The following is a 25652-nucleotide window of genomic DNA, read 5'->3' on the forward strand; positions in this document are numbered from 1 at the left end:
GGAGCGGAGGACGCGGAGTTCACCGCGTTTATTACGTCAATGCAGTTATTCACGTGGTGCTTCCAAACATCATGGCGGCTGGTTTCAAGTGAGCTACATGTGCAGATTGTTTTTAATAAAACTAATAATGATTTTATATGTTTCTTGAATAGTGAGGTTATGATGTCGCTACTTTATTTCAGCCGACTCATGTTGTGTTATTGTTTATTTCAGAACCGCAGAGCCTCTTGAATATCACAGGAGCTTTCTGGTGAGAGTTCATCGATATTGATATTTAGATTTTGGTACAGTGTTATAAATTGTTAATGTTCAGTGATTGTTTACCCTAATATTTAATAGAGAGAAAACTGTCGTCCAGATGGAAGGGAGTTGGGAGAGTTTAGACCCACAACGTTAAATATCAGTAAGTTTGGGTTGTTTGTTTCTAATATAATTACTCCATAAAAGGATCATAATATTGGCAACACTGTACAGTAAGGTTGCATTAATTAATGTGACTCAATGTATTGTACGTTATTTAGTAAATTAATTACAGCATTTTTCATCTTTTGTTAATGTTAATTAAAATAAAGTTGTTCGTTAACTCACAGCGCATTAACTGGGACATTCTTCCAAAAACATACATTTTCACTTATAAAAAAACGTGACAGGGCCTGACTTAAACTTGTCATCCCTATAACAACCATACAAAACCAAGCATAAAACCAAACAATTCAATGATAAGAATGCATCCTTGATCACTGTCAGCTTCTCCTCCATTAAATTGTCACTTTAGAGTCATAGCCACACACATTTTATGTTAGATTTAAAGCAAAGGTGACAGGATTGACAGAAACCATTGTAAAATAGCATTTATTTGTAGAATTTATTTATAAATTCATGTTTTTCATCAATTGATTTTAATGATAACCTAAATTTGCTAATTCTGAAGTATTTTCTTTTCAAAATTTACCATAACAAAACTATTAAAGCCGTAGGTTCAGTTGGGCAGAGGACAAGAACAATGACAGAATTTGTACATTTGTAAAGTGTTTTTAATAAAGAAAAAAAATCAGAGAACCAAATTAAACGCATATTCCTTTACAGAACAACTCATCATCAGTCCATTTTAGAGATCTTTGGGATGAAATACTTTTTATTCACTGTATTTATGTTTTTATTTCAGGGACAGATAATGTACGCTTCTGGTAGAATGTCCCAAATAATGTTAACAAACACAGCTTTTAATAATTTTAATAATCATTTATTTTATTTGACTTTATTTCCATTGTAGTGTTGTACAATTAAATTTGTTTGGTAGCTCTTAGATGTCAACAGCAATAATAAATATAGAACAAATAAAAAAATAAACAAAAGACTGAACAAAAGATTTATTGTACTGTATTTATTCATTCATTTTCCTTTGGCTCAGTCCTTTTATTTATCAGAGGTCGCCACAGCGGAATGAACCGCCAACTTATCCAGCATATGTTTTACACAGCGGATGCCCTTCCAGCTGCAACCTAGTACTGGGAAACACTGTACTAGTGTATTAATTTACTGTATTAAATAATAGCACAGTCCTAGTGCCGTAAAATATCTAGTGCATTAGTAAATGCTGAACTATATTTAATAATAACCAAATAATAATACCAAACTATTAATAATAACCAAAAGACCTAAACAAGTTTCAATTAGTACAAAATTCAGCAGCTAGAATTCTGACTAAGACCAATGCAAGTGAGCACATAACCCCTATTTTGAAAAATCTGCACTGGCTTCCTGTCAGTTTTCGAAGTGATTTTAAAACCCTCATGCTTGTGTACAAGGCCTTGAATGGTAACACCTCAATATTTATCTGAGCTTTTAATCCCAAACACTCCTAGACGTGCTTTACCCTCGTCTAATGCTGGTCTTATAACTGCTCAGTCAACGCGGCTTAAATCTATGGGAGCATTCTCTTCATTGGCACCTAAATTGTGGAACTCTTTATCCTCTGATAGTCGCAATGCAGAATCCATGAGTATTCGTAAATCATCTCTTAAAACTTACTTTTTAGGGTAGCTTTTATTTAATTTTTTTTTGACATTGATATGATTTTTAGATCTGTTATTATTATCTTGTTTTTAAATATTACATTTAGTTTTTGCATTTATCCTTGTGTCTTTTACTGCGGCACATTTTATGTCTGTAAAGTGCCTTGAGATGCTACTTTTAAAGACGCTATATAAAAATAAAGTTTATTATTAATATTATACATTTAGTACAGCTACTATAAATGTAGTACAGGTATTGTTAATTAGTAAATAGATTAATTAATGTAACCTTATTGTAAAGTCTGACCATAATTTAAAATGTTTTAGAAATTCAGATGTGCATTTTTATTATAAAATCTGCCCTTCTAGACTCCATATCTACAGCCGATGGATCAGCACTGGTGAAAATTGGAAACACTACAGTGATCTGTGGGATTAAAGCTGTACGAATTGATTCCTATTTCCTAACAATTATTATTTGTGTTAATTATGAGGTTACAGCATTTTTTACTCTTGCAGGAATTGGCTGTGCCGCCATCTGAGGCTCAGAATAAAGGATATATAGGTAAATCACAAAAATCACATCCTCCTTTATTTTAAACTTGCTTTTGTCTTTGATTTACTCTTGTTATTTGTGGTTTTTAGTTATTGTGAAGCACATTGGTCAACTAGGGTTGTTTTTAATTGTGCTATATAAATAAATTGTCATTGTCAAATAAATAAACTGTCATAAATGTAAATTATAAATGGGTAACTGCTGATAGAAATGTATGAAAATGTCACTCAAGTTCCTTGTGCATCTCCAAGTCCCAAATGTAGATCTGCCTCCACTGTGCTCGTCCAGATTCAGAGCTGGTCCACCAGGAGAACAGGCTCAGGCCGCCTGCCAGTTCATCGCAGATGTCATCGAAAGGTACAACCATATTTACTCTGTTAAATATAGGGGAAAAAATATTATTAGACATTTGAGCAAATCCAAAAGATGTATCCATATTTAATTCTGGGTTTTGTTGTCTACGTTGCAGTTCAGATTTAATAAATTTGGAGGAATTGTGCATTGAAAAAGCTAAGGTAAGACACAGTAAATAAATAAAAAAGATATACAAGTCAAAGATGTGATCTCCGATTCTGGTGTTGGCATCAAATTAAACTTAAGGACGTGCTTTTGTTCACAAAGTGTTTTAAGTGGAAATAAAGTATTACTAATAATGTTTCATTGTCATTCAGCGTAACAAATATTTAATTATAAATGAAACTGCATACCTATTCTGACCTATATATACTAAAATGTATATATAAAAAAAAAGGAACATTTGATCAAACAATATTTTGGAGGGGCATTTAAAGGGATAGTTCACCCCAAAAATGAAGATTTACTTGCCCTCAAGTGGTTCCAAACCTTTATGAGTTCCTTTCTCTTGTTGAAAACAAAAGCAGATGTTTTGAAGACAGCTGGAAATCTGTAACCATTGACATCCATAGTAGGAAAAACAAATACTATGAAAGTCAATGGTTACAGGTTTCCAAGATTTTTTTTGTGTTCAGTATAAAGAAACAAGGGTGAGTAATCAATGATAATTGTAAATTTAATTTCATAAAAACATGCTGACAAATGAGTGAAGCCTAGTGTTTTGAAGGATGGTGCATTTAAAATGACAATCATTTTGGGGCTTATCTATGATTCTTAAGTCCTTGAATATGTCATGGAATGCTTTCAATCGCCCTGCTCCCAAACTCTGATATTCTCTTCCTCCTGACATCCGTAACGGTAGCCATCAAAAGATGCAAATTAAATTTAAGCTCAAAACTAGAATATCATATGAAAGACGTGCAAATAAAGCAGCGTTTCCATCCAACGAGTCAAAGAGAACAAAATCGCCACTTCCTGGTTAACTGGCGCCAAATATCAAGGTAGGAGAAGCTGCGTGAATCTTTTCATCAGTTAATAAATGACTTGCGTCTCAGAAGGCAATCCTGACATGCAGTGAACATGCTATTGATTATTCTGGAGGTCATTAATAATGTAATAACACTAATACTGAAATGGTTAAAGTGTTTTAGAATGACCAAAACAACATTTTAGATGTTTTACAGTATGCTGAGCCTGCTGGTTTGTCCATTCACACACATTTTTATCATCACATGATCTCTTATAACAAAATCACATGACCTTTTTTATTGTACATACTGGAATTTGTGCGGTAAAAGTGTTTTCTATCGTAGTTTATGCACATCTTTTCTTATCGAATAAAAAGTTTATTCTACTTGGTTATGTACACATGTTTTTTTATGCTCATTTTAAAAATTGAAGCGCATCTTGCCGTTTCCATCAACTGTTTTTTTATGCGCATGTTCAAAATGCATATAAAATAGGTGGATGAAAACATAGCAACTGACTCTCTTCCTCAAAACTAATCTGTTCAAAATAACATGCTCTTTATAACTGCAGTACTTTCTATTTTATCATCTTTATTTTTATACTGTTGGATTTAGTTTTTTAAATTGTAGAATTTTTGTGTATGTATGTGTGTGTTTGTATATATCTATGTATATGTGTGTGTTTGTGTTGTACAGTGACCTTGGGTTTTTTGAAAGGCGTATAAAATGTATTATTATTATTATTATTGTACTTAGCATGACTGTCAATGAGTGGGTGTCTTTTGTAAGTCATTGTAAAAATTATAGGCATCAGTTTTTGCTTAGTTAAAAACAAACAAGCAATACAATAGCAGAGTTTCCATCAATTTGTTAGAGTGGCTGACTGTAGTATTGGTAACCTAGCAACCAACAGCAAGCAATACAAGCATAATGAAGACAGCTGATTGGCTACGTGGGTGTACTATTCTCTATATCAGAGTTTATTCAGCAAATGCATTTACATCTCCCATTATTCGAATGAACCCTTTTCGCACAAGTTCAAAACACCTCACGCGAGCATAAAAACATATGCAAATCATGGGATTTTATGCAAATTGCCATTTTCATCACTCATTTCTCATGTGATACTTCAAAGTGTATATTAACACAGAGGGATGGAAACCCAGCTATTGTAATATTGGCCAAAAAACCTAAACCTGTATTAAACACTTAAACCCTCTTTTCATTGACTCACAGACATTTGATTATTTTCCAGCTTTGTTGGGTGCTGTACTGTGACATTATGTGTTTGGATTACGATGGGAACTTACTTGACACCTGCATCACAGTTCTGCTGGCAGCTTTAAAGACCAGTGAGTCCATTTTCTGCATACATAACAGATCCTCCAGCTGTAATGACCACTAATAATATCATATTTCTCAGCACAACTCCCTGAAGTCACCATAAACAAAGAGACAGATCTAGCAGAAGTTGACATTGAGAAGAAGAGGCGCTTGAAGATCAACCGGCACCCAGTCGGCTCATCGTTTGCAGTATTTGACGAGTAATTCCCACATTTCCCTACTATACAAATGCAGTGTAGGTTGCTGTTTGATTAGGGTATGTTTACACTTTCTCCAATTTTTTGAGAGCCTGAAACATTTGTAAACAGGCTTTAAAGTGCAACAAGTTTTTGAATATTGTAGTATTGATGTTGCATACAATGCACAATGAGAAAACGTGCATTTTGAGTTCAGTCTAAATTCATTTTTGAGTATTTGACAACCAAAACAACTATGGTGAACTACAGGAGCATATGTGCTTTACAAACTGACACGCCATCTACTGGCCTGCCATGCACAATACAGCCAATTTAGACATTTTATTTATTCAGATCAGTACAAATGGAGATTTTGATGAACCTTCCAATTGTATGCCAAAATTTCTAATGGCACCATTTTTTTAACATCTTTGTCATGTAAATATACCAACGAAAAGAAAGCATGGATGCCAGATTACTATTAAAAATCCTTTAAAAGACAATGTGTTCACAGATTACCTTTTTGATTCCCTCTTTATGCAGCTCCATCATTATAGTTGACCCCACGGCGGAAGAGGAAAGCTTGTCTACAGCATTGATGACTGTGGTGACGGATGAGGAGGACAGACTCTGTGCAGTTCACAAACCAGGTAAATGTTAACACTCTACAGGTTGTTTAAAGGGTCAGGGATGCAAACTCATCTGAAGTGAAAAAGGCAACAGACTTGATCACTGCGAGGAAAAGTATTAAAATATCAGTTTAAAATGTGGATTTACCATCAGTTTTATTATTCTCTTACTTATACTTACCTTTGAGCAAACATAGCTAAAGGGATAGTTTGCAGACATTGCTTGAAGACATTAAACATGCCTTTTCTTCAGAGGAACTTTAAAGAAGATTTTTCGCTGCAACTGTGGTTCAAAACATGCAAAACAGAAGCTACTGGCCATTTAGAGTCAATTTCAGGCAACACAAAATACATCAAGGTCTTCTGAAGCTAAATGTTAAAGAAACTTACATCACTATTTCTCTGAAAACAATTGAAATTGCGTTCACAATGAGAAGCTTAAGGCTGATGTATATATGCCAGTCGACGGCAAGTTTGCTTGGGTGCACACGGCAAATATGACATCATCTTGACTTTGGAGGAAGTTTATTTTTAGTGCGCAGGACTTCATTTTGGCGGCTGGTGTGAACAGCATTTTACTGTAACTTAACATGTGACTTCAAAACAACTAATATGAAGTCCTTTAGTTATACAATAAGGTTGTGTAAGGTAATGTATAATTAAACAATGAACAACACGTTTATTACAGTATTTGTTCATGTTTGTAAATGGAAATAAAGTTGGTCATTGTTAGTTCTTGTTAACTCACAATGCATTAATGTTGACAAGCAAGAATTTTCATTGTAATAATGCATTAGTAAAGGCTGAAACTGATTCATGTACATGTATTGTTCATTCTTAGTTCATGTGAGTAAATACATTAACTAATGAAACCTTATTGTAAAGTATGACCCATATATATATATATATATATATATATATATATATATATATATATATATATATATATGCGTAGATGTGGTCCAAGGATTTAAGTAATTTTTTTTATTATTGTATATAAGGTTTTGCATATATCCACAACCTAATCTATATATATATAATTACTTGAAATTATTCTGCAACTCTGTGCTGTAATCTTCGCCACAATTACGCAGAGTCATCTCCTGTTATGCTGTGTTCACACCAGATGTGTTATGCGAGAATAAACCGCAGTATTTGCACGTAAATAGTAAATAGCTTCATTCACGCATCAAATTCAAAACTTCACAATAGAAGTGGATTCACCTCATGGGAGTGGCATCTGTCTGCCTGGTGACTCTAGCTTCATTGCTAAATGGCTAACATGAATTGTATTGAGATAGTATCTGTGCTTTAGGAATGCTGAAAAACAGCGTAGATTCGTTCGGCGCCTTGTCTGAGTGCTCTAGATCCGTTTAGAGGTGCACCCAGCTCTGTGAGTTCATCAACTCCTCCAGAAACTGTACCTGGATGATGGAAGCTTTCAGCGAGAGATATTTCCAACTGAGCCGAGCCCAGTTTGAATAGTTGTTGTCCAGTATCGGCAGGAGGATTTCCGTGTAGGACACCAACTGCAGGTGCTACATCATAATCACTCCCCTACAAGAGCAAGCTCATGATTGGTTAACGCAACGCGAATGTCCGCTGAAGTTCAGATTTTCCAACTCGAGCGATTCACGCATCAAATGTGCTAAACGCTCAACTCGCACCACAGGATGTCTATTCTTGTCTTTGCATTGACTGAACATGTAAATCATTCGCGCTTGACACTTCATCCGCATCTGGGTGAACACACCATTTCTAATAATAGTACAACGATATATGAAAGCCTGCACAACTAGAGTCTATGGCTAACATTGTGGAACTGAGTGAAAATATAAATCCAGCTTTACTCTTCAGATGTAAACACACCTTACGCAGGAAGGTTTGTAGTTTAGAGTGAACATTTCTTTTGACAGCATTAGTTTAAGACTTGATTGCATTGACACAAATAATTCAAATGACCCATTTTGGATCCAAAGCTATCGTTTAGATTGAATAGGTTTGAATGTATAAATCACTTTTTTGTATGCTTCAGGTGGGACGTCGTTATCGGGCGAGAAGCTACAACACTGCATAAACAGAGCCATCACAAGAAACAAAGAGATCAGAAAACTGCTGGACAAAGTCAACGAGAGCACGAAGACCATGAAATAAACACACAACCACAATGTTGTTTTTTTTATCTAAAAGTTGTATTTTCACTGTCAATATATACTTTCTTTTTTATCACAATAAAACTGCCGACAAAGACCATTTACAAAAATTCTGCCTCAGTGTTCAGAAATGTCATTCACTCACATGGTTTAGACTTTCTTTATCTCCATAAGAATATACATCAACTCCACTTTGAGTATAACAAAATGCCATAGTTTTCTAAAATGTGCCGTATAAAAACCGCACATGTACTTGCATGCTGGGACGAGGCGCTCTATCGCTCGGACCCCCAGCAGTAGAGAGAGAAAGAGTTTTTTTTTCATCTTTGTAACGGTAAAGTTGAGCAACAAGTGATTGAGGCACATCTGCACGGCCCTTAGTGTGCGTAGGGTCCAGCCAAACAGGCTTTCGTTTGGAAGGAAAATAAACACAGCATGCTGTTGGAGAACCCTACATTTCATAATCTTGTATTTCTTTTAAAAATACTGTAATACTGTCCGCCTGTTCTAAAAAATATCATCGCTGCGAGTACATCTATTCATCTGGGCTGAGGGAGGTCAGACGGGAAATTCCTGCACTCCTATTGATGTAATGTAAAAAAAAAAAAGTCCAGTCAAAAGCTGCAATCAGTCTGTGAAATGCTGCAGATGGAGCACAGTGCCGTTTGTTGACATCCAGGTTGTGGGCGGGGCCGAGGTCATGATTTGGAGAGGGGCTGCGGCGTGCTGCGCTTCCGTTTACTTTTTGGCTGGTTGGCGGAATGTGGACGTGGCAGAGCTGCCTGTGCCGCCGCCCCCACTGCCATACCCATTTGCTGCTGTTGCATTTGGTGCTGCAAGAATTGCAACTGTGCAAAAGGGAAGAGCAACAGATAATGAATTTTTTGCATGTTAAAATGTACCAATAATCACAGCAGCTGTGCTTCAGAGGCCACTCTTCCATTCAATCAGGAAAAATAGTGATAAAACCTAATTATGCACTTAAATTAGAGCTGCACACTATATAGTTTTAGTATAACGCAATCTGAAATGTTGAGTCTGAATTATAGTTGACCAGGAGCTACAGATGTGGTTTGTAGAGTCACTGCTAGTTTATCTATAATAGAATGATAGTTTGTCATCTGCACCTGTGACTGAGCATTTCAATAGTTTAAAACATTTGGGTGCAAAAAATTATGATGTTTGGGGGTTTAAAAAAGATTAATTGTATTTATTTATACAGTGAAAAAAAATCTTATTTTGAATTTTTGTCTTGTTTCTAGTCCTATAATCTACATTTCAAAGCAGAAACAAGATTATTCTCCTTACCCCATTGGCAGATATTTCAGCATGTTTTAAGGAAAAACTAAAAAACTTAATTTTGACTTTGTTCTGGAGATCAAAACAATATTTCTACTTAAGTATTTTTAGATATTTATACTAGAGACAAGCAAGCAAAAGTAATTGAAGGAATTTGATGATTTTAACTTTGCCCTATGCATTAATAGCCTAATCCTTGCATTAATAGTTTAATTCTGTTTTTAACTAATTACATGAACTTATGCTGATTCATCCTCATATAAACTTATGTGCTTAACCTCATATAACCTTGCTTCATAACAGCTGTGGCTTCGTGTGACCGATAAGAGAAGTTGAATCCAGAGAACTTGTTATCAGCAAAATGTTACAAATCTTTTTTTTTAGGCTGCGCTGCTTTCTCCAGGCACAGATGGGAGGGTGCAGGCTCACTCTCTCTTGTGTGTTCTGTTATGTGTGTTTTTCTGTGCAGAGTAGCTGTTCTACCTGATATCTGGAGGGGGGGAATGTGTGTGAGCGCAGCTGACACAGACTGCCTGTGCTGCTGTTCTCTGCCATCCACGGCCCTGTATGCTTTATCCATTTTATTCATTAAATTGATTTGAACCTATCTGAAACCTCTGACCAATCTTTTGCATTGTGACTATTCAATTTCTGTGCTTGGATACTTTTAGACTCCAAAGAAAACTGTCAAATAGAGCTATTCAAACTGTTTCGTGAAACTGAATCGCAATATTTAAAATCACAGAAAAATAAAATATGGCAATATCAGATTTTTCCAATATCGTGCAGCTCTAACTTGAATGATGACTGCACTTAATGTAAAGAATATTTGTTATTTAATACTTAAACTCAGCTGATTCTCATGTATTGCATAATATCACTCCGCCTGGTACAGCAGCATGGTTTCTTGGCTATTATGCCAGAATGAGAGTTTAGTTCTTACCAATATTGGCCTTGAAAATAGTCTGGTTTTTTTCGTTTTCTGTAGGTTTTGTTACATGAAGACTCTAGCTATAAAAAGGAAATTGATCAAAACCCTTTTTTGAATTAAATGCTAATAGTCAAATTCAATTCTATCCATTATGCTAAGCAAAAATTGACACCCGCAGAACAAGATATCAGCTAAATAGATTCAGAAATGGTTCAAGTCAAGCACTCTAGCACACTTGTAAATTGAGCGTTTTTCAAAAAGGATGGAGTGTTCCTTTAAGTTATTTCAAGACATACGCTACTGTTTGTTCAGTCATTTATAATCTGAAATTGTACTGCAGTCCTTTTGGCCCTCAAAGAATCCTGAAAAAAGCATTACATTTTATTAAAATACCTAGTACATATATTTAAAATCAGTTACTACAGTACAATAGTTATACTGAGAATGTTATTATTCTTGTATTTATCAGCTAAGATGTCTCAACGAGCAAATACTTTTTTTATTAATTGACCTCTGTACTAAGAATTAACAATGTATTACAACAAAGGACAGATATAGTTTTAGCTTTTACTACAAGATATTTTAGGTAATATCTTTTTAATTTGATTATTTTGTAATGTAACATTTCAGTTCAACAAACTTCTTCCTGACCACAAATATTTAAACAGTAATGTAAATTGTGCTTGTGTTTACCTAATTTTATTTTTATTTTTAAATTGTTATAATATTTTGTTTACAAAAAGATTTTAGGCATCTCAACATTACAATATACACTCACCGGCCACTTTATTAGGTACACTTGTCCAACTGCTTGTTAATGCAAATTTCTAATCAGCCAATCACATGGCAGCAACTCAATGCATTTATGCATGTAGACAAGGTCAAGACGATCTGCTGCAGTTCAAATTGAGCATCAGAATGGCAAAGAAAGGTTATTTAAGTGACTTTGAACGTGGCATGGTTGTTGGTGACAGACGGGCTGGTCTGAGCATTTCAGAAACTGCTGATCTACTGGGATTTTCACGCACAATCATCTCTAGGGTTTACAGAGAATAGTCAGAAAAAGAGAAAATATCCAGTGAGTGGCAGTTCTGTGGGCCAGACTGGTTTGAGCTGATAGAAAGGCAACAGTAACTCAAATAAACACTTGTACAACAGAGATATGCAGAAGAGCATCTCTGAATGCACAACACATCCAACCTGGAAGCGGATGGGCTACAGCAACACAAGACCACACGGGTGCCACTCCTGTCTGCTAAGAACAGGAAACTGAGGCTACAATTCGCACAGGCTCACCAAAATTGGACAATAGAAGATTGGAAAAACGTTGCCAAGTGTGATGAGTCTCGATTTCTGCTGTGACATTCAAATGGTAGGGTCTGAATTTGGCGTCAATAAAATGAAAGTATGGATCCATCCTGCCTTGTATCAGTGGTTCAGGCTGGTGGTGGTGGTGTAATGGTGTGGGGGACATTTTCATGGCACACTTTGGGCCCATTAGTACCAATTGAGCATCATGTCAACGCCACAGCCTACCTGAGAATTGCTTACCAGTGTACCCATCTTCTAATGGCTACTTCCAGCAGGATAATGCACCTGTCATAAAGCGCGAATCATCTCAGACTGGTTTCTTGAAGATGACAATGAGTTTACTTTACTTAAATGGCCTCCACAGTCACCCGATCTCAGTCCAATAGAGCACCTTTGGGTGTGGTGGAACAGGAAATTTGCATCATGTCAATATGGACCAAAATCGCTGAAGAATATTTCCATCCTTGTTGAATCTATGCCACGAAGGATTAGGGCAGTTCTAAAGGCAAAAGGGGGTGCAACCATGTACTAGTAAGGTGTACCGGATAAAGTGCCAGGTGAGTATATAATATTATAATATAATATTACCTTTAACAGTAATATCAACCCCTTAACTGTCACCGTGCCACAAATACATTTTTCAGTACACTTCAATTAATGATCATAATAATAATACATCATAAATCAAAATAAAATGCATCTGCTAAATGACCATGTAAATGTCATTTTTATGTGAAGCTGAACTTATCTTGATAAACTATATACCATTTGCATACACCATTTTCAAGTGTGAACTCAAAAAGTGGTGTGAGAGTTAAGGGGTTTTAAATGTAAATTTAAATAAGCTTAGATAGCAGCAAAGGTGACATTACTACAAGACTGAAACTGAAATGAAAGCTCTCTTTAACTGATAATGAACTGGCTCAGATAAAGGAAGAGTTTGAACTAAAGCAGAGCTGCTGAAATCAAAACCTCTCTTCATAAATACTGCAGTGAAAGTAAATGCAACACAGACATCAACAGTGTTTGCAGAAGCTGGAAGGAGGAGGAATGGAAGAGTCAATGGGAGGAAAATGTGAATGACAAACTGAAGAACAGGAAAGAATGAAGCAGAAGCCTTGGAAAAGGGCGGTTTAAGGGTACAGTTCACCCAAAAATAAAAACTCTGTCATCATTTACTTGCTTCAAAACAAAACAAGATATTCTGAAGAATGTTGGAGGAAAAAAAACAAAAACGGCTATTGACATCCATAGTATTTTTGTTCATACTATGGATGTCAGTGTCAACATTCTTCAGAATATCTCGTTTTGTGGTCAACAGAAAAAAGAAACTCATGAAAGTTCAGAATCACTTGAGTGTGAGGAAATCATGAGTATTTTTTTTTTTTTTTTTTTTTGGTGAACTGTCCCTTTAAGTAAAAGTGCAATGCAGCTGTTGCTTGTGAGTTCTTCTGTATTACACACACACAGCCATGCTCTGGTTTGGTGTCAGTAAGACAGCAACTTCAACTCGCATCTAAACGTGGAATAATTTAAATGTTGAGCTGTTAAAGTTCAAGTACACTTCAGATTATTTACATGCACATAGTACATTTTATTTATTCATACATTTTATTATTATTTTCAGGTGGTTCGGAAGACCCACCCCTCGCTGACATAGGTCCTACATGAGCTCATTTGTCTTATGACTGCTATTAAGACCTTTGGTTAAGGTGTTTGAATCTATGCTGCCCTCTGGTGTTCTCTCTGTGTGTTTGCACTTTGTTCGAAGGCGGTTCCTTGAGGAAATTTGATGACGGATTCGATTGGTTCTCATCTCAACCTACCCTGAATAAAAAGAAGCACTGGAGCACTGATCGAGGCCTTTTGTGCCACAATGACTTGTTTTACGCATTAGCTTTGTGCGGGCCCTTGTGTTCCTCCAGCGCATTTCTGTTTTGCCCACCATTGAGCAGTATGCCAGAGAGAGAGACTGAAATTAGTTTGGTGTGTAAAGAAACATTTAAGAGTGTGAATAATGTTGTGACTTTTTTTTATTTTTCTCCTGTCATTTCTTGTTTCAATTTGTAAGTTTATTCTTGCTCATTTATTTCTACCCATAACGTTAAGAATTGTGGTTAACACTACACACTTATAATAATATATAATACACACTTGTGAATAATTGTGAGAAGAGAAGCAGGGGGATTGACGGAACATTGTTTTTGTTGTTGTTGTTTTTTTTTGTACATTTGTTATTGTTTTGGGGAAAAGGGAGTTAGGCAAGTAATTGCTGTATTTTATTAATTATTTTCTGTGTTGGGCAGTAGTAGCTTAAATACATTTCTCAGTAGCGTGGCGGTAGCGTCGCTACTTTGTAAACCCAATGGCTTTCAGTAGCGAAGCTGTTTTTCTAGTCAAGTTGTGCAGTGGCGTCCACACAAGCTACAATTACCGATCGCAGATCAATAAATGACAGCACGAACATTCACGGAGCTGTGAGGCCGGTGTCTAGCCAATGAATGTAAATCCATATGATGGATTCTTCTTCCTGTTTTACGATGGTTGACAACAAACTTTTTGGTGCTTTACTGCCACCTCTTACTCTGGTCGGTGACATCGCAAATCAGTCATTGGGCTGACACGAGAAACTTGCTTGATGGAAAGATGACTGAGGGAGAGGAGTTATACATGTACATATATAGTTTACTTATTATTATTTCATGATAGTTAATAATGATACTACAATATGTAAATTAGTGCAATTTAATGCTTATTCATAAATGTCTCCCTTTACTATACATTACTATAGTATTTTAAATGCGTAACACCTGGTTTTATTGGATTTTATGTTTTTGCTGTTATATATTACAATTAGTTTCTGTTTGGTACAATATTATTTACAGTAAATAACTGAACAATTCTGCCTTATATGTTTTATTGACAGTTTTAGTGATCACTAAGATATGAAGGATAGCTTAAGTTGCTTCGATTTAAAAATTTAAATAGCAAAAATAGCTTAAATATACCTTAGATACTTTTGCAAAGTAGCTTTTAGCTTAGCTTGCTACATTTCTCAGGGTGTAGCTTTTAGTGTAGTTAAGCTACATTTTAAGTAGTGTAGCTGCTATTAGCTTAGCTCACTACATTTTCAACTAGCTTGCCCAACACTGATTATTTTAATTTTCTTCAGGTAAGATAATTGGTAAATAAAGATATTTTTGTTTGTTATTTTGGCCTGGTCTTCCTCTGAAGATATATCCTTATCTCATGTAATAAACAAAGCTTGTTAAATTCAAATTCTCTCTGGTATTGGCTCTCTTTTCTTTTCTGTTGTGATCGACCCCTAGACAGTCATAACAACTGCTATGCCATCATAAATAGTGAAAATAACCCATTGAAAATGACTTTAAGACCAAGCGAAATACTCTGTTGGCTGTCGCTTCGGTGTGACTTCAGTTAATCAGTTTTGTCCAATGCAAACAATTATTTTCATTTTATGATCTGATGTAAGTGAAGTCATCTTTTTCTGCTGTATTGTTTTTAAATAGAGAAAACATTTCACAAGTAACTTTTATTCTAAATCTGGGATGGTATTTTTGAAAGAAAAATGAGCAATAAAAAGGTCTAAAGCACCAAAAGCGGACTATATTAAATTAATTTGGATATTTTTTGGCTATTGTTGTTAACCATGAAGTTTTGAATGTACTTTTTTTTTTTTTACATAAGAGGCTAGAAAAATTGTGAAGCTCTACCTTATTCATTCATAATCTGGGGTTGCCACAGTGGAATGAACCGCCAACTTATCCAGCATATGTTTTACGCAGCAGATGCCCTTCCAGCTGCAACCCATCACTGGGAAACACCCATACACTCTCATTCACACACATACACTAGCTTACCTAATAGGGTATATGCCGAAGCATGCTAATAGGACTTTTCATTTGCCAGTAACCTGGGTTAAGCGCTTCCGGTGAACTGTTTGCAATTGCAAAATCGGCACGTTTAAGGTCTGTTTTCTTTAAAAAAATCAGCGATCTCCACTGTCTAAGTGATATCTGATATAAAGTGGGTCTTAGATTGTACAAGAAGCACTGCATTGAGTTACATTTCCCCCACCATGTCTTCATAATATGAGCATTTATTTTACCCCAGTATATTCAATAAAGCTTCTGCGCTAGCCTGCTGATTCTGACAGGCTCGTGCGAGTAAACGGCTTTTTGTCTCATTTTACGCTTGAGCAACTAAATGAATGCAAAGTCTATTTAACTGAGTGTATTTTAATTATATTACAAAATAGATGCTGTAAAAGGAATCATATAAAATGGAAAAAAAGTCACAATAAACGGGAAACGGAAGTTTATCAGTATGGGAAAACACTAGCTCGGTATTCACATATAACGGATGTCTATAGACTTCTCTATATTATTATATTTTATATTATTATTATGTTTGAATGATTTCTTTATTAATCAAATGGTCAAATTCTGGCGCTGGCCAGTTTGTTATTTGCCCAATAAATGACAATAGACTACAGTTTTTAATTTAAAACATTAACAGATTCCTATTTTTTTCTAATGATGTATTGTGTATTAAAGTAGTATTTTAAAAATAAGTCTCTTTTCATATTTCTTTAATGTACATCTTTAGGGAATATTTTGGCACATTAAAAAGTGTGATTATGCTGACCATCCGACTCTAAAAAATAGAGTTAAAAAAAACGTCACTAAAAGGAGTATAAAAATCTCATAAATAAATAGAAAATGAGGCGTATAACTGAAAAAGAGAAAAAAAAAGGGAGCCTTTCCACAAGTCTGGCTTTGGGCTTGACTTACATGTCTTTCATAGTATACTGTCTTTTGATAGCATACAAGCACGATGCATGCGCACTAGCCCTTTGTTCACTTTTTTTTGAGTGATAAGTTAAAGTTGTCCTCAATTAAACAACAGTTGCAGACAGTTTCTTAAAGGCACGGTTCACCCAAAAATAGATCTGTCATCATTTACACACACTCAAGTGGTACTTTTATGACTTTTTTCTCATGGCAAACTCAAAACAAGATATTTTGAAGAATGCTGGATGGAAAACAGCCAGTGACATACATAGTAAGAACAAAAAAACACTTCAGCATATCTTCATTTGTGTTTAACAGAAAAAAAACGTGGATGATAACAGTAGTATGAGGTAAATGATTGCAGAATTTCTATTTTTGTGTGAACTATCCCTTTAATTCCCTCATACATGCACTCATAAACGCTGAATCCTTTTGTCCTCTTCAGGTTTTTATTGTTATTCTTGGAAAGCATTTAGACAGCACTTTTTAAAATGCGTTTTGTGACCTTCATAAATCTTCTACAAATTTGTGCACGAGTTTCATTTAAAAAAGTAAATGCTTATTTTATTTTATTAGTTAAATATATGAAGACAATCAGGCCCAAACTCTATTCATTTTGAAAGTGTCACTAGTTTGAGTGTATTGGGGCACTGGTATTAACTGAAGCAGATCTAATGTTTGACTTTTCATACATGTTACCCAATATACCAATGTATCTCATACAGTCGAAGACTAAGTTATAAGCCCTCCTGGGAAATGTTTATTTTTATTTTTTTAATATTTCCCAAGTGATGTTTAATGGAGCAAGGACATAGTAGGGCTAGAAGGGACATTTCACAGGAGAGCTAATAATTTTGTCTTCAACTGTATTCATTTGAGGCAGCACATTTGTCATGTGGTGTTCCCCAGGGATCTATTTTAGCCCCTATTCTTTTCTCCTTATATATGCTTCCTCTGGGCTCTATTTTTCGAAAACATGGTCTGTCTTTTCACTGTTATGCAGATGACACCCAAATCTACCTGCCTTTGAAACAACGTTCAAATGGGCTAGAGACCCTTATGCTCTGCTTGTCGGATGTGAAAGACTGGTTGTCCTTGAACTTTCTAGATTTGAATGAAAGTAAGAGTGAAATGATTTTGATTTTGTCAGAGCACCGATAGTTAATCTAGAAAAATTACGTTTTTCTATGAAGCCCTGGGTAAAAAATCTTGGTGCTTCTTTCAGCTTCGACTATTAAAAACAGTTACATCCATTTTATCTAGAAAAAAATGTGAAAAAATATTCCATGCGTTTATCACCACTAGATTGGACTATTGTAACTCATTATACTTTGGGATTAGTCAGAAAACCTTATCCCGGTTACAAGTAGTTTAAAATGCTGCTGCAAGGCTTTTAACAGGGACCAAGAAACATGAGCACATTACACCAGTTTAACGCTCTCTGCACTGGCTGCCTGTGCACTATCGAGTCACTTTTAAAATGCTTCTGAACATCTCCCATAATGGACAAACAATCTGAATGTGTATGTACAGTGCTAATGATTTTTGAACACATACCCTACCGTACATGTAAAAACTGAAGCATACTTTGAGCTAATGGGATCAGATGCAGGATATACGTGTATGTTAATAAATGTGATGACATTGGGAAATCGCACAAATGTGTCATGCTTACAAATGAAACCCGCATAAACATTCATATATTAGGACTTCTTGGAGTTTTTTGTTAACTGTTACCAAAACATGCTTTTCAGAGAGCTGTTAAAAGATATGCAGATGGCACAAGTGCAACATTTTATGCAAATAATTTTGGTAAAAGCTTAGACAGAAGAATGAAACGCAAACATGGCAAGAGAAGAAATGTGAAGCGTTTACACATCGGTCAGAAGAAACCAGGAGAGAAACTACTGATGTGATTCTTATGAGCGATTTCATCTAAAGACTGAAGGCATAGACATCATATAAAACAGACTGACACACACCGTCTTTCACCAGACCTTTGATGCCATTATTTTGTAAACAATACTGTTAGATTGTTTTGGGTTGATAAGATTGATTTTTAAAAAGAAATTAACAGTTATATTTAGCTAGAATTCATTAAATTGCAAAGAGATGCAGCGATATTGAATGTGCCTTGGCTTCTTTTAAATATTGATAATTTGACAATTTTTATAGTAATAATTAATTTGTTAATTAATAAATTAATTAATAATTAAAAATTTTAATATAAATAAATAATTGTACATTAAAATTTGGTCATTTTGAAAGAAATGCAAATATAATTGGACCTGCAGATAGGAATGCACAGGTATGGAATTTTTGACCGATAACCGATAACATTGTGTGTATGGGCACACAATAAATACGCTATATAAATGCACATTACACATTTTAATTTGGTAATTTTGAAAGGAAAGCAAATAAAATTGGATCCTGCTGATTGGGAGACACTGAAATGGAATTTTTGACCGATAAGCAATAACTTTTGCGCTTAGAGTGTAGGGTCATAATCAACAAATGTGTTATATAAATGCACATTACATTACATTACAATTTGGTAATTTTAAAAGAAATGCAAATAAAATTTGATCTGCAGATAAGGATGCACCGATCTGGACTTTTTGACCAATACCGATAACCGATAACTGTTGCATTTCGGGTGTATGGCCATAAAAAATAAATGTACTACATAAATGCACATTACATTACAATTTGGTCGTTTTGAAAGAAAAGCCAATAAAATTGGATCCTGCTGCAGATAGGAATGCACCGATACTGAATTATTGACCGATACCAATAACTGCTTAGATTTGACCAATAGCTGATATATTAATCGATAAATGTAAATAAAAGTTTTTTTTTTTTCATACAGTGAACCAATGATTTTATTTTAAAACCTAAACTTCAGAAAAGTTTGTACTGATCTCTGAACTTTATTAATCAACTATTCTTTTTAATGGACAACTTTTATTTATATAATATATTATATGCCTGTCCTACACAAAAATGCATAAATAAAGCACTGTAAAGTCACTATAAATAAATAAAAATGTAAACATCAGTAAAATAAAAAAATAGTGGCAGTCAGCAAGCAATTGAAGTTGTTCAACCAGTGGAAAAATACATAATTTATCGGCTTATTGATATCGGTCTTACTAACTCAAGATATTGGTTTAACTAACTGCAAGATATCGGTCTTGCTAGCATCTGTCTAACTCAATATATCGGTCTAACTAATTGCAAGATATCGGTCTTACAAACTCAAGATATTGATCCAACTTACTCAAGATATTGGTCTAATTGCAAAATATCGGTCTTACTAACTCAAGGTATCGATCTAACTTACTCAAGATATCGGTCTAACTACTTGCAAGATATTGGTCTTACTAACTCAAGATATCGGTTTAATTGCAAGATATCGGCCTTACTAACTCAATATATCAGTCTAACTTGCTCAATATATCGGTCTTACTAACTCAAGGTATTGATCTAACTTACTCAAGATATCGGTTTAACTAATTGCAAGATATCGGCCTTACTAACTCAAGATAACGGTCTAACTAATTGCAAGATATCGGTCTTACTAACTCAAGGTATCGATCTAACTTACTCAAGATATCGGTTTAATAATTGCAAGATATCGGCCTTACTAACTCAAGATAACGGTCTAACTAATTGCAAGATATCGGTCTTACTAACTCAAGGTATCGATCTTACTTACTCAAGATATCGGTTTATTCCAAGATATCGGTCTTACCAACTAAAGATACTGGTCTAACTAATTGCCATTTATAACGTTATCATTATAAGTTGACAACATTATAAACAACAATTATTAGACAATATCAATATGGCCGATATATAGTGTGCATCCTTATCTGTATAAAAAAAATTCTGAAGATTATTTTGAGATTAATTAGCGTTCTGAACCTCATTTTCTGTTTTCATCAAAGGATCTGTTTTTGAAACTCCTATCGGGTAAAGGTTTGAGTAAAAGTTTGATACTTGTTTTATTCTATAAAATGTGATGACATGTGATGTAAATTATTGCAAATTTCAAATAAAAACAGTCATTCTGAGTTTTTTTTTTTTTTTTTTTAATCAACTGGTCGGAAGAACTAATGTTTATTTGTTGCGACTGAAAATTTTCCACCCAATGATTTTTTTTTTTAAGTCAAACATCTGTGTTTTGAATGAATAAACGCCAGTTTTTCTTATTTTATGTACAAAAAAGTGCTCTAAATTAGAAGCATAATTGAACAATAAGGATTCAATTTAATAAATCATCACTGTAGTTATAGCTTAATTCTTTCCAAAATGATTCCTTTATAAAACTTTGACAAACTAATTTGTTTCTAAATATGCGCTTATTTCTATATCTGTATGGCAGGCAAAAACCTGGAGAACTGATCAATTGCACACCATAAGACCACAAACGTGCGTTAAGCAAATAAACGATATCGAGTTTGACTTGAAAAGGTCAGTAAGAGAGGTCAGAGGTCAGTCTGATATACGCATGTCTATGGGTGGATGAGGTCAAAGTTGCTGGATTACTTGGATCTGTGGCTGGTGCTGTTGCTGGAGCCTCGGGGACGGTAGGCTGGGCCCGGACCCCTCCAGACCACAACCCAGCTGGGACAGCACTACCACGGACAGACGGGAAGGTGGAGGAAGAGGAAGAAAGAGGGAGGGGAGAAGGAGGTCACAGGAAATAAAAGGTAGAATGTAGCAGAAAGAGGAAAAGTGGCATCCACCATTATGTTAATCAAATGACAAACCCAGATAATCAAAATTAAACAGGTCTGACTGACTTTGATTCACTAATCCACTGATATTAGCATCCTTGGGAAATATGAGCATAAAAAAGGCTGTAAAAATGTCTTTGTTTAAACTTTTAATATTTGGATCAAAATATAAACAAAAAATAAGCTCTTATTGAAAATAAATCAAATGCAGACACAGAAATTAAAACTTTTAATTAAACAAAATTAAATTTGTGTTGGGGGGGTTGGGGGTGTAGGGCGGGGGTGTTGTCGCGAACGAAAGAAAAGAACAGGGGGGTGTGGGGGGATTAGAATCGTCCTAGGGCTGCGAAAACGGAGCGATTTGAAAAGATGAACGTCATCTTCACTGTATGCACATTTATAACAAAACGAAGCCTATATTATTACTACCTCTTTCACTTTCATTGAAAAATGCAAAACATACCCCCTCTCATGCTGAATATCAGTTTTAATAATCAATTATGGCAATCAATAATACAATAAGTTAATACAATATAGGAAATAAAGGCAAGCATTCAGTCAAATGAGCAAAATTAGTGTACATGGTTAACGTTACATAAATTAATGTATTAATTTAACTTTGCGCTCAAAACAAGTTACCTGAGAACAAGTAGGCTAATATGAATTGAAGATCACGTTTAACAACTATAGTCAGATGAGGGTCCAGCGGTAGATCCTTGATGAATTGTCAAAATGTCACACAGGGAGGTGTGCTCAAAGCACCTGCTGACTGCCTGCAGCTCAGACATCCGCATATGCTGCAGCGCATGACAGAGTGTGTGTATGATCATGTTATGTGCATTTTCAGTAGTATATTGTGGCCAGAGAGCTTTTCCGCTAAATGGAACGCCAGTGTGGACGTGGATCTTATTCGTTGTAAATGCCATAACACTAAAACGTATTAGTGTAAACGGAGCCTTAGTAGGATGGCCTGAAAAATCTCCAAGATTTTGCTATTTTGTGACCCTCAACCACCTTTCGCCTCAAATCCCAGCTCTGTTCTCCAGTTTTACCCATCGCGAATAATATCCTGTTCCCAATCATCTAGGGATACAATAAAATGTACAATATCATTGGGAATATACCTCAAAAACATTTAGCTCATTTATCGGGGTACCAATAATTATGCACACATATACTTTAAGATATGCGCTTGGTGTTAATTGCATGTTTTCAATAAGAGTACTGTATTACTGTCTATATTTTGAGCAAAACATAGCTAGAAAATGCAGAAATTAGTTGAATCTTGATGTTAAAACACAACCCACCATTACCAACATCACTGTTTATAAAAAGTGTTGGAGAAAAAAGCCTCTAGTCTCATCCAGTTTATCTGTTATTTTTTGGGGGCGACAGATCAAAAGGTTAAACAATAAAGATTTTCTTCCCAGCCTTCTTTGCTCATATTTCCCAAGGATGTCAATATTAGTGGAGGGCACAGTATGTTGAGATTAGTATGACACGCTACAAAATCTGAATGCATTAGTATGTCTACTGATTGTGTTAGTGTGTGTTAGAGATGTATCTGGACTGGAGGACTGGCAGAGGAATGAGACGCGTGTATGTGTCCAGTGTGAGTCTGTACCTGCTGCTTGAGGAGACATGAATCCTCCGACGCCGGTCAGATTAATGACGGCCGTCTGCTGCGCTGACAGACCCTGCTCTGCCGTCAGACCCCCGTCAGCCTGATTTACAGAGGACAGACCGATCACTGAGCTTTCATTGATATGTGTGCTTTCATTTCTTTTTAGTTCAGCAAGAAATTGAACAGGGAACTGTGAGACTTCAAATATTAAATTGCAGTAAATAAGAACTAAATATAATAAATAAATAAATAAACTATACAGGAGGGCTATTCAATTTGTTTGTCATGGGGGCCAGTTCATGAAAAGCATCCCAAACGAGGGGCCGGAGAGTTATGATTTGCAATATAAGTGATGACACAACAGCATATAAGAGCACATATGCTGTATTTGTGCTCATAAAGACACCCACGTTGACTTTTTCTACATTAAAACGTTAATATGTAGTATTTTAAAACTGCATAACATCAATGCATTGTACAATGTGGCTTTTTTTTACAAGCATATCCAAATGTTGTATTTCGAGGCACAAAATCAGTGTATTGCTCAAGTAGGCTTCTTCTACAGTGCATTCAGAAACATTCATATGTTGTGTTTTAAACTGCGTAACAATTAGGGATGCAACGATTATAGATTTTGGTTGTACGATTCTATAGTATGAAGAACAATCCCAGTTTCACTGTTATCACCATTATTATGCATTTATTAAATTTAAAACACTACTAGTTTAGAAAATAACTGCTTATATTTTAAAGTATTGTTTATTGCTGCTCAGTAACCAAATACAGCACAAAATATTAATAATAAACAAACAATAGTCCATTTCTCTCTTTGGACCTAGAAATAAATGAAAAGGTTTTTGATCATTTTACAATAAAAATGAATGGCCGAACAGTAAATAAATAAATAAAAATAAGCATAAATAAAATATAGTATTTGTCTAAAGTTAATTTAAGATATAAACTAAGAATTTAAATGAACTGTTGTTATCTGTGTTTATACATACATAAACATTTCAATAATTTGTCTAACATATCTTTTGTTTACATTGCATTAAAAGCCACGTACAACTCTCACCACTACAGCGTAAGATAATTTCTACTGTGTGCGTCAGAAGAGCGTGGGTGCGTCAGTCCGCTTGCGAGCCGTGCGCGCACCACTCCCAATATGTGCACGTCTCCATTGGAAATAATGAACTTGTGTGCGGAAAAGACGCAAAATGTCAACTGCTTGCTGCTATAGGTAATCCAATGTTCATGTGTAATTCGGCATTGAGAAGCCATTATTGAATAAAAGCGGGGTTAATAGTGGAATCGGCTTATCGTTGCATCCCTATTAACGATATTACTGCAATGTACAAAAGGCCTTTTCTACAAACACATCCATGTTTTCGGCTGCTTGTGCCACTCGCTCAATGTCAGGTGACTCGCTCTCTGCGCAGCCTTCAACTGCAGCTCGTGCTGTATTGAACAGACACACGTCACTTTATAACTATAGCGGCGGTTTGTCGACTAAATTACATTTATTTTTGATGTCTTGGTCACACTATTTGGAGGGCCGGAACAAACTGCAGAATATATATATATATTATATTTTTAAAATGTATTTATTGTTCCATTTCTATGCGTTATACATAAATTAAACATTTACATTACATTGATATAAAGAAAAAATCTAGGCTAAAAAAAAAAAAAAAAAAAAACGATGAATTGTGCATTAGAATGTGTTCAAGAAAATAAAAAAAAAATAAATAAAATACGATGACAGATTAGATTTGCGTTTGCTCAGCTAATAAAATATTTGCGCTATTGGTGAGCATGTGTCAGGTTAGTTTGATTGGTGTGTTACACATTGGTGTGTTCCACATGTTGCCTCGTTAGTGAGAGTTCGCCAATTCAGCATGTAAAATCAGCCTTTGCACACTCAAAGTTGAGAGGGAGAGAGCGCTCTGATTGGCTACTCGGCTACAAATCAGAGCAGGAGGATAAAAACTTAAGTGACGAAACTAACCATACGACGCAAATATGTATGTGTGCAGCACTTGCTTATAGTTTGTATGTGTGCAACATTAGTTCCCTTTGAGAAATGACAATACCGACTACTGCCACCTGCAAGTGTGGAGAAATACAGAAACACAAAAACACAATGTATTTTCTGGTTTCAGTCGGCTGATGTTCGTTTGGTTTGTTCACACACTCACCGACTCCCCCTGCTGCTGTGGGCTGGATGTGGCTGACTGACTGCTTTGCTGTTGAGGGGAAAACTGCTGCTGCTGTAGTGAGTTAAATATCAGTGGTCCCGTAGGAAGCTGAAACAAAACAAAATACACCAATTAATAATGAGAAGAAAGCAGAGTGATCATCATGAAAACGCATTTTCTGAGAAATCTCCCTCACCTGGAGGAGGTTGAGCGGCCGGAGTCCTGGGCTACTGTTCAGACCGAAAGGCCCGCCTGCGGAAACAACATTACCATCAGCATCAATTCAAAACTGTTCGTCAGTTTTTTAAACTAAATATGACTCTATTATAAATAAAATAATATAACATAATAATAATAATAATAATAATATGATATTATTAAATTATAATAATATTATATCAATATACTAAATTACTATTATACTATAATATATTTAATTATAATAATCTAATAATATTATTATATTATTAAATTATAATAATATTATATTAATATTAATAATAATTTATTATTTATTACACTAGTGTGTGCACAT

General features: G+C 35.1%; 2 protein-coding genes across 5 annotated transcripts in view; one reads left to right on the top strand and one right to left on the bottom strand.

Annotated features, from left to right (window-relative positions):
* Positions 1-23: 23 nt before the first annotated feature.
* On the top strand, positions 24-8308 carry exosc8 (exosome component 8). The gene is made up of 11 exons (XM_056466328.1): positions 24-88; positions 214-250; positions 340-403; positions 2385-2458; positions 2535-2580; positions 2823-2928; positions 3041-3086; positions 5149-5245; positions 5317-5437; positions 5957-6063; positions 8078-8308. The coding sequence occupies exons 1-11, from the start codon at positions 72-74 to the stop codon at positions 8194-8196; spliced, it is 834 nt and encodes a 277-aa protein (XP_056322303.1). The 5' UTR covers positions 24-71; the 3' UTR covers positions 8197-8308.
* An 84-nt stretch (positions 8309-8392) lies between these two features.
* supt20 (SPT20 homolog, SAGA complex component) overlaps positions 8393-25652 on the bottom strand; it is a 48323-nt gene continuing 31063 nt past the window's right edge. For 3 of the 4 annotated variants that reach the window (XM_056466324.1, XM_056466325.1, XM_056466323.1), the window contains exons 20-24: positions 25314-25369; positions 25118-25225; positions 22920-23019; positions 21105-21193; positions 8393-9043 (exon numbers count right to left, since the gene is read on the bottom strand). In XM_056466324.1, the coding sequence (XP_056322299.1) occupies positions 8894-9043; positions 21105-21193; positions 22920-23019; positions 25118-25225; positions 25314-25369 (503 nt within the window). In that variant the 3' untranslated portion in view covers positions 8393-8893. The remainder of the gene's footprint in view (positions 9044-21104; positions 21194-22919; positions 23020-25117; positions 25226-25313; positions 25370-25652) is intronic. The other variant, XM_056466326.1, reaches the window with a different exon arrangement.

The sequence above is a fragment of the Danio aesculapii genome, chromosome 10 (genome assembly GCF_903798145.1).
Source record: "Danio aesculapii chromosome 10, fDanAes4.1, whole genome shotgun sequence".
In the NCBI taxonomy this organism is placed as follows: domain Eukaryota; kingdom Metazoa; phylum Chordata; class Actinopteri; order Cypriniformes; family Danionidae; genus Danio; species Danio aesculapii.